This window comes from Lepidothrix coronata, unplaced genomic scaffold (assembly GCF_001604755.1).
Source record: "Lepidothrix coronata isolate B3197 unplaced genomic scaffold, Lepidothrix_coronata-1.0 Scaffold27, whole genome shotgun sequence".
NCBI lineage: Eukaryota > Metazoa > Chordata > Aves > Passeriformes > Pipridae > Lepidothrix > Lepidothrix coronata.
In genome coordinates, this window is record NW_016690207.1 from 193,524 (window position 1) to 203,646 (window position 10,123).

The following is a 10,123-nucleotide window of genomic DNA, read 5'->3' on the forward strand; positions in this document are numbered from 1 at the left end:
CCCCCCAGCACTCGGCCCGGTCAGTCCGGTCTGCGGGGGTCGAGAGGACGCTCCGGGTGCGGCACTGCCAGGCCAGGCTGGTTTACTGGGGCGAAGGGGTCTGATTTATTGAGGACACTGCGCGGGACTCCGTACAACCGAGGGGGCGCGTGGACAGGGCCCGGGGTCAGGTGCTGCGCTTGGTGTGGATGAGCAGCTCCCGCTGCAGGCCAGCCTCGAGCGTCGTCGCCGCCTTTCCCGAGGGCAAGTCCGTGATGAGTGTGAGCTTATTGAAGACGCCACGACCGAAGTAGTCAGCAACAACAGAGAAGCCATCGTTGGAACACTTGAGCTGCCAGACACACATTAGCAGTATCAGCAGAAGCCTCCAGAGCCTCTTGCCTCCAGCCCCTTTCCTTTCAATCCCTGCACTTAGAACCTCTTTATTAGGGACAGGGCAGCCCATGTCACTCCCTGGCTCTTTGCTCATTCCATGCAAGGACTGCATGTAGCAGAGGAAGATGCCAGATTTGCTGCCACTGGCCATTCCACCTCATGTTTCGAACCTACATCTGAGCCATGCATGGAGGAGATAATGAACAATTGAATTAAGCAGGAAGGTGACTGCCTCAGCTGCTCTAGTTTCCATATATGCCCCATTCTCAACTTCACTGCTTCATCCTTGGGAAACACAACATTTTGGTCCTGTCCCCATTCCGATTCACACAATTTTTTTTCCTTTCTCCCTGATTTGTTCTATACAACTTGTTGACCAGCTGTGACACTGACCAATAGGTCTCGACCCATCTGAGGTTAAGGTGAGAATGGATTCCCTTTCACCTTCTCAGAGCGACAAGAACTCTCCGTGCCCTCTACACAATGCAGTCACCCTAGGGTCTAATGCCTCATTATTGAGACTCAACCTTGTTTACAAAATACTTTCAAGCCTTCCCCTTTTCTACCAGCCTCCATGGGTCTGTAAATGAATCTAAACTCTATTTATAATTTCAACTTGGTAAGACAGGCAATATTACCCTACCTGATGCTGAAACTGGTCGTGCAGATCTCTCTTCTGCTCCTGGGCTCGGATCATGTCCATGACTTTGCGATTTTCTGGCATGCAAGTAGGACATTCCGAATCGCTCTCGGAGTAGCTTTCAAAGCAGTGCTGGTGGAAGGAATGACCGCACAGGAAGTGGACTGAAGGCAGCTCCAATGCACTGGTGCAAATGCTACACTTGGTCTTCTGAAAGATCTTGGGACTGAGAGAGTGACAAGATGGAGAAGCATGAGAAAGACAAACTGTATTTTACCTTAATAAAAGAAAACAGCAGTTCTATCCTTATATAGGACAAGACAAGACAGCACACACTCCTGCACCTTGCTTTTAGCTCTTCAATCTCCTGGCGGATCCTTGTAGTTTCTTCTCGGTATTTTTGAATTCTCTGCTCATCCTGCTCTATCTGGCGACTCTGCTTCTGCAGCTTGTTGACAAGATAATCCTTAATCACCGACAGGGTGGCTGTGGAGTTATGAGCCAGCGTCTGCACAACTGAGAGCAACCAAGATGTTAGTTTAAACACAAGCACAAAAAGTTACACTAGTCCTGCCTGGGCAGACTGTTTTCCTGGGAAAGGCCACTTACAGGCAAAGACAGTTCCCATTCTTATGGAATTAGAAAAGGCTCTCTTTCAGTTTGACCTCTTCCAGAAAAGGGCAACTGGGAGCATGTCTGGATAGCTCAGACCAAAAGAAGCAAAGCAAGGATCTAGTAGTGGATTGGATTCCAGTTCAACTTCTCCACCAAGGCACAGCAGGAATTTCAGCAGGCCCTTCACTGCCCCACACTGACAGAACAGAAATCATGTACAGACATCTCACTGATACTGTAGATCTTTTTACCTAATTAGGGAGCTGTGACTGACATAGCTTTTTCCCTATAGAGCGGGGAATATTACTTCAAATGGTGGGCTCCAAATTCGTTGATTCACCTCTCAAATTTCTGATCTATACAGACTGCTACAAACTAGTTTGGGTTGAATTTTTTTGTGTTTTTTTTTTTTTTTCTTGGTTTTGGCTTGGGTTAGGTTTTTTTTTGGAGGGGTGCTGTGGGTTGAGTGCCACACGTCATTATTACCAAGCAGCGGAGGCATAAGATTCTTGTTCTCAATGTGTTTCAGCACTGCAGCAACGTACTCCTTACAGTCCTCCTCCTTCCGTGCAAAGTAGCCAAGAGCCTGTTCCCAGAGACAAGCCTCCTGGTCTCCATACAACTCACACACCTCGATCACCTTCTTGTACTGCTCATTCTGCATGTGGTAGTGCATGATCTGTTGGAAACTATGGGAGAAAGACTCATCAGCTGCCACAATCCATCTCTCCCCTTGAATTATTACAGGGACCTCAGCTTTCCACCCAGCTATGCAGTCCCCAAACTCACTCAGAAGCCAAAGACAAGTCTGTCATTCACTCTCTATGTAACTGCCTTGCTCTAACAACAGGGTATTTCAGCTGAGCAATAAACTACCGTTCCCATCTTGAAACACTAAAGAGGTCACTACCACTGAAGGCACAGACAGTTAAGGCTGAATGGGGGAAGAAGGGGAAGGACTCTACAGACAAGAGCGACACTCACAGTTTGCCCTGCTCATAGAGGTAGAGGACACCATCCTTGAAATTGTGCATCTGACATAAGACCAAGGCCTTATCAAAGACTGTTTTGAACCTTCCACTCTTCAGGAGGGTGAGGGCTTCATCGTGTAGCTTCTCCTTGATCTACAAAGAAGGGGGAGAGGTCAGGGAGAGCAACTCAGACACACACATAGTACACACTATTTTGCACTAAGACCTGACAATTTGCAGCTCTTTCACAGAGGACAGTTTTGCTCTTTGTTCTCTATCCCTTTTAAGCAAACGGGACATGATTTTCTTTGCCCTCACAGATCTAGGCAAGCAAATAGAGTTACTTTTATGGGTGAGGCATCTGCTCACAGAGGCTGTATTGTGTGGAATCTGTTCTTAAATGAGATTCATACAAAATAAGTTCAGCCTCCCTTAAAGGAGTATTCTCCCAGCTAGCAGGCTGCTTTCCCATTTATGTGCCATTTGTCCAGCACAGCATATGTATTGCCTCTTGTTATCAATGCCCAGCTGGAAAGGTTACGGGCTTGCAGGAATGCAAATAGGATTCAAAGACACCAAATCTGTCTCTCAAAACACAATGATGGAAGAACTCAAACCTGCTCATCTTGTTCATGTGCCCAGTTCTGGAGTCGAAGCTCCAGTAAAGTGTCATAGACACCCTGTGGCGAGTCAGCCTGAACCTCAGTCATGTGCTCCAGAAAAGCCTTCAGTTCTCGGGAGTTGTTTGCAAAGACTGGGATGAACTCCTCTGAATTAGCCTATAACACAGACAGAAAGAGACAAGCACCCAAATCAGTCTAAGCTGGACTGGTGCTTCCTCCCTGCTGTGAGGAATGTTCATTTCTGAGACATGACAGATACAGCACACCACACATACTTTTAGGTATAAGTCTCATTATACCTAAGCCATCAGGCTGACACCACAAGGTATGCAGAAGCACTCACTTGCTGCAAAGTTACTACTGGAGAGCAACAACTCGCTGTCAACACAAATGGTACCTTTTTTCCTTCCAGCATCCCGTGGCCTTCACTGTCTCCCGAGGGCCGGTAATCAGTGCAAAGGATCTTCAGCAATTCCGTGGTCTCATTAGGGACATGGTGCATTAGAATTTTACCGTAGCGCTTCATGTTACTCTCTGCCTGTTCAAAGGGCAGCTTTCCAATGTAGTGCAAAGCCTCTTGGTAGTTCTGTGGAGACAGCCAGCAAAACAATCACAGGACATTGGCCTCTGCTCTCCAGTCTGAGGTTAGGACAGAAAGCACTGAAGACGTGCTGTGAGTATGCCACAAACACCATTTGCTCTGAATTATAACCTAGTTCACTATTCCCACTTGTTTTCCTCCTCAGGGAGGAAGGCTGGATGTGGCCTGGGGGAGAGATTTAGATGAGTCCCTTGCTACCACCTCTCCCTCCTCTTAAAGGGCACTGTAAAAAGCCACATCTGAAACAGAACAAGTAAGACTCTCTGATTTCCACCCCTAGTCCACCACACGTGCCAAAAGGAGAAAGGCATCACACAAGCAGCATCAAGTGTTGTTGCTGCTGCCTCAGCAGTCCCACCAGCATGCTACCCTCAGGAAGGAGGTCAGTGAAATGGTATTCTCATTGAAGAGGAGGCTAGAGATGTGGTGTTCTCCCAAGTAAGAACATGGGAGCAGTTATGTCTCCTCACCTTGATGTCCTCTAACTGGATTTTGAGGTACCATTCATGATGCTCATGCTTCTCTGCCAGGTACACAGCGTGGGAGTAGTAACCTGCTTGGCGGAGCACCTTGATGGCCGTTTCCACATCAAAGCGGACCTCGCTGTCACTCGTCTCCAAGAACAAAAGCAGAAAGATGGTCCCTCAGGAACATTCCCACAGTTCAGAAGCAGCAGTCATTTATGTAAGCATGAGCAGGAACAACTCGGTACCTCTCAGGCAAGGGTAAGGTCACATGTGCAGAAAGGAAGGAGTCTGACCACCTCTCATTCTCTTGCCAGTTGCACTGGCAGAAGCAAGCACACTCAGACCCAGATGGCAAGCCAACCAAACTGAGAATGTAAGCAAGACCTTGGAAGTCAAGGAGTAAAGAAGGGGTACTGAGTGACAAATCCGTTCTTCTCTGTCTTAATGGCCCTACAGGAGCCAATTTACAATGTCACCGCTATCTCTTTTTAATTAATATGATGACATATTAATGTGGCACGATTTCACCTCCCCCCAGTACCTTAATGAACTCTTCCAGTTTGGAGCTGTCTTTGAGTTTGGTATAGCAATTCAGCAGAAGTGTAGTATGGTCTGCATTGGCCAGGGACTGCAGGTGGAGCGTCTGTAGATAAGCAGTGAGGTTGTGGATACGCTGAGCATCCAGGAATTTTCGAATAACGTATGATGGTTCCAGCTTCCCTATAGTTCTGTGAGGGAAAGAGTCATGTTACAAGATACTGTATACCCAAGAAGTCAAAATAAATGGAACAATTAACAACAGAGCACAGAGAAGCCTTAATTTCAGCAGGCTCTAACCCACGGGTGATCACTCAGCTACACAACAACTAGTTATGGTGTAAGACTACCCATCTGCATGCACAGAGATACAAAGGTAAAAATACGTGTCGACTGTCATTAGACATTGGGGACTCCAGAGGCTCACTTTCACATTAACTTAACACTGTGTGGCATTTTAAAAACTGAGCATGAAGTTTTCAGTAAGCCCCAGGCCCAGGCTGCTCCAAGTTTGAGTTCTAAAATACCCAAGATGTTTTAAAGCTGATGTTGAACTGTTTGAGTATTTTCCAAAAGGACTGCCATCTCAGTGTGCCTACATTATTCATGTTAAAATACAATCAAAAGGAACTTTATCTCAAGGTGTACAGAGCAATTTTCAAGCAATGTGTTCAAAGACTTATAATCTCACTGAAATGTTTCTCTCTATGGGTAGAACTTTCACCTCAAGTCACGCTTTTTTTGGTTTGGAATTGTTTTATTCTTGGGCTGAAACAGAAATCAAAGCCTCTGTAGCTCCTACCTGCACTACAATATCCTGGCTCCACAGGACCTACCGGATGTACTGCTGGATGGCCCCGTCATGGTTCCCCTTGTTGTAGAGATGATCCCCATACTGCCGGAAAATCTCTGACAAACCATCGCTGTCCAAGTGGTGGCTCTTGGCCAGGTTAATGGCCATCTCAAATAAGTTCTTTCTGAATAGCATCTGTTAAACACATAGTAAGAGCTGCGTAAGGGAAATACCACCCCACAAAACAAGTTCAAATACACCTGGAAAACTAGTTGTTTCTTCTTTTTAGTGCATATGTGCCTTTAGGCTTTTAAATAGCAAATGCCTTATAACACTGGTTATGCTGAAAAGCTATTAGGTCACTTGTTATGTAACTCACCTACCTCAATGGTTCAACTTTTCAATCTGCAGAGCCAGTACAATCTTGCAGACATAAAGCAGAGACTAATAAGAAAACAGATTTACATGCCTCGAGTTTGGTTTGTGTATCCTTCTCCTGTAGTACATGGATCTTCCCATCTCTGGTCAGTACATACAGAGAACCCCACTCTGCCAAGACATCCACTATATCATCAAAGATTGAGCTGTATGCAATGAATTTGTTGCACAAGTCATAGATATTCAGAACTTGTTTGTCCGAATTCTGTGCCTCATTCCCAGCAAACTCTGACCTGGAGAACAGAAGAAAGTTTTAAAAAACAAAGACAGCGTAACTTGAACTCTTGATACCTGTGCCAACTAGGGACGTACAGAGAGCAAGACAAGCAGGGTTCACCTGGGCAATAAATTAAGTGGGCCTAGAGGCAAAACATCTCGTATTTATACACAAATTCCATTATCCTGTTATACTGAGAAATTCATAGGACCGGGAAAAATTCTCATTCATTCAGCATGCTTAACCATGCTGCTCTTGCAATGGAAGTTAATTGATAGATTGGTCTGGATGAACCTCAACAGCCTCTGACAAAGTTGCAATCGGCCTCCAAGAGCAAAGCTTCACAGGGAAGAATGAAAAAGTGGGAAAGCAGGAAGCTGCAAGAGCAAAAACAACTCATCTGTTCCGAGAAGCCCTACTTTGGTGAAGTCTTTCGGTCCTTGGAGACGATGATGAGGTACCCCCGGTACCAGTGAACAATCAGCTTTTGTCCCTCAAAGGCGAAGCAGGGGCCGCGTTCATCTGGTTGATAAAGGTACACACATTCATTTCCTGCCACAATGAACTGGAGATCCTGGGAGGGGTCACTGAGAGATGAACAGCGCAATCCACAACCATGAGTGTCCAGCTCCAGGTGAGGATAGTCTTTCACTGAAAGCATATAAGACTACAGAGGAAAATCAAGGGTTTGGGGATTGCTCTGGCCTAGACTCTGAAACCAATGAAATTTGCAAGTCAGAGTCTCATTTTTTCCAATTAACCTCTCACCTGGATGTTCTCTGTGGTCACCACAAATAGATGTGTAGTTTTGCCAGACTGTCGGAATGCAAGGCCAGTAACTGGGTAACTGCCTTCATGTAGGATCTGGGTCTTGCTGTGCCGGTCTCGAGTGATGTCTCCTTTTGTAAGAACAACACTCCCATCTGCAAAACCTGGTGAAGTGGACAGACTGAACTATTACTTATACAGCACACCTGAAATTTTATTCAGCATAAGTCAGGGCAGCTCCAGTCGGCAAAGACACCTTGCTCACCGGCAAGGTATGAAGTGATGGGATTGCCACAGGTTCTTGTGTCAAGTCAATCTGGCCAAACCACCTCCCAGTGCTCCTGTTCCAGTTCAGAGCTGTCACATTACTGCATACAGGAGGGCACTGCTCAACAAGGGTCAGCTTGCTTTCCACACACAAATCTCATGCACAGGTTAATTTTGGTTTGAGTCTCTCTGTATTTTGCTCTATGAACAGCCTTCTCATCTCACAACTGTAATGATCCTTTTAACTCCCTTGCTTATTCAAAACACACTGTAAAAAGACAAGAGGAAGATTTTCTATGTGAAATCACGCAGTTTTCACAACTTGCCAACAGCCCCAATGCTGTAAGTTGTCCCAGGATGGGAGGCCATCACACACACAGGGAAAGCTTTTTGATTTCAGTGCAGGGACCATGTAACCTTACAACATTACTGCTCTTAGTCTGTCAGAACTTAAGCAAGAAACATTACAAAGGAATGGGTAAATCCAAAAGGCGAAACTGGCTTTCTTATTTTAAAAAAAGGTTTTTACAGCATACTTGAAAAAAAATTTCTCTGTAACACTACGTATCACAAAACCTATGATTTCTCTTGTACCAACAGAAGCTGAATTTAGTACTAAGTTCAATAAGTATGTAGCCTGACCAACTGGCAGAGAAAGAGGATATCAACTAAAAATATGTGCTTCCCTTTTAAGTACCAAAGTTATTTGTGTAAAATATACAAACTCAGGCTAAATTTACACATTTATCTTCTCGAGCTCTGTGACAGCACGAGACACACGATCTCTCAGAGAGCATAACGTAAAAACTACATAAGAAGAAAAACTATCAGTGTGTTCAGTGCTGATTTTTGTGTTATCTGTTCATTTTCCTTACATCTGAGTAAGGGTTAATTTTCATAATATTTATTTTTCATAATATTTTTCTTAAGCGGTTACAGCTCAGTTTTACTTACCAATAGCCATGAAATTAAGATTCTCATGGACGGTTAGGCAGGATACAACTGTGGGCTTGTTACCTGGTATTGCTGGAAAAATTCGTGTGCACAGAGGATTGCCACCATCTCGCTTCTCCAGGTTCCAGACTTTCACCTACAAACAACAACGATCTGCCATAAGCAAAACATGTGGTATTAGAAGGCCAAGACCTGGTATCAAATGTTACAGTGCCCAAAATGATCAAGGTACTTAAAGTAAGAAAAGTCATCTGAGATAATCGCAGTAGCCTTTAAAAAGACACATATTACAAATACATTTTCCTCACTTTGTCATTTGACTTACCAAGGGGTTAATACCCTCTTCGTCCTCTCCAACAGAAACCAAGATGCTGTGCTGCTTCAGCTGGTACAGATGCGTTACCCTCAGCTTGTAAGCCTGGAAACTACTGAGTTGAAGGGAGCGAGGCAAAAACCAAATCTGACCTTCCATATTTAGATCACAGTTAAGGCACATAAAGGGAAAAAAAAAAACAAAAAACCCAAAACCCCACACCTCCAGTCATACCAGGATCAAACACGTTAATGGTTCTCGCTGACCCCTCGTAGGGCTTCAGTAAACACCTCTGAAGAACGACCCTGGAGCACCAACACATTCAGCAGGGTTTTTTTGTTCGTGTTTAAAGCAAACACGGAGAGCAGGAAGCAGGAGCACCCTCCAGCTCCGGCCCCGCTGAGCCCCGCACAGGCCCCAGCGCCCGGCCCCGGGCAGGATATCCCCAAACACGAGGCTGCCCCGGCCCGAGTCGCAGACTGCGATGCCCGGGGGCAGCGCAAAGGGCTTCGCACCGGCCCCATCCGAGCCCGGCGGCTCCTTCACCGTCTCTCTGTCGAAGAAGACGAAGCGGCGCCACTGCAGGTACGCAGCCATGTTGGGCCGGCCCCGCCCCCCGCTCACGTGACCGGGGCCCAGCATCACGTGACCCGGGCCCCCGCCCCTCGGGGGTGCCAAGAAATTTAATTTTAAAGGTTGAATTTTGAACACACTTATCGAGGGGAAAAAAAAACCATATCTGAGCCTGCCAGAGATTTAAAATTCAGCCGGGTGTCAACAACCTTGAAGGACTCATTTTACAATAATAAAAATTACAGTTATAATTTTTATTACTACTATTTTATTACTATTATAATTTTTATTACTACTACTACCGCAGTTACTACTGCAGTGTAGTAACTAATATTTAATCTTTGAGAGACCATCAAATTTTAACTCACCTCTCCCCAACAAGGCCACAGTAGTATATACAAAATGTTAGGCCTAAACCGTTGGTCACATCCAGGGCCCAGCTAAACAAGGGGGTTGTGAGAAACAGAAATGGTTAATGGCTTAAACATCGTTAGGACCACCGAAGGGATCTATTAACAAGAACCTGGGTTACCCTCACCTTCTAGGGTGGATTGTAACAGAGATAACAGAGATCTGAATCTTGTGACTCAATCTACCCTTATCCTCCTCACCCCCAGCCTCCACATAGATAACTTTTGGGTTGATATTGGTTTTAGATTGATTGTGGGCTGCTTTTTCCCTATGCTTTAATTATCTAGTCAGCACTAGAGTGAACCTTCCCAACAAACTCTGTCGTGCTTTTATATTAAATCTGCTTCCCCTATTGTATTAAATCTGCTTTTCATAGAATCAGCTGGGTTGGAAGGGACCTCCGAGATCATCAAGTCCAACCCTTGATCCACTACCGCTGCGGTTACTAGACCATGGCACTAAGTGCCACATCCAGTCTCTTTTTAAAAATCTCCAGGGACGGAGAATCCACCACTTCCCTGGGCAGCCCATTCCAATGTCTGACCACCCTCTCTGTAAAA

General features: G+C 45.4%; 1 protein-coding gene across 2 annotated transcripts; it reads right to left on the reverse strand.

The window, feature by feature from the left end:
- Window positions 1-81: 81 nt before the first annotated feature.
- Window positions 82-9,190, reverse strand: VPS11 (VPS11, CORVET/HOPS core subunit). Of its 2 annotated transcripts, none has more exons than XM_017809586.1 (16): window positions 9,023-9,190; window positions 8,592-8,740; window positions 8,330-8,402; window positions 7,046-7,209; window positions 6,697-6,944; window positions 6,092-6,293; window positions 5,666-5,817; window positions 4,834-5,020; window positions 4,296-4,439; window positions 3,622-3,810; window positions 3,219-3,380; window positions 2,615-2,754; window positions 2,117-2,319; window positions 1,360-1,531; window positions 1,019-1,241; window positions 82-331 (listed from the first exon to the last, which is right to left on the reverse strand). In XM_017809586.1, exons 1-16 carry the CDS (start codon window positions 9,174-9,176, stop codon window positions 167-169), a joined length of 2,727 nt encoding a protein of 908 aa, XP_017665075.1. In that variant the 5' UTR covers window positions 9,177-9,190; the 3' UTR covers window positions 82-166. The 2 variants fall into 2 exon arrangements, with proteins under 2 accessions (XP_017665075.1, XP_017665073.1); XM_017809584.1 differs by having other exon boundaries at window positions 8,267-8,402.
- Window positions 9,191-10,123: the final 933 nt, after the last annotated feature.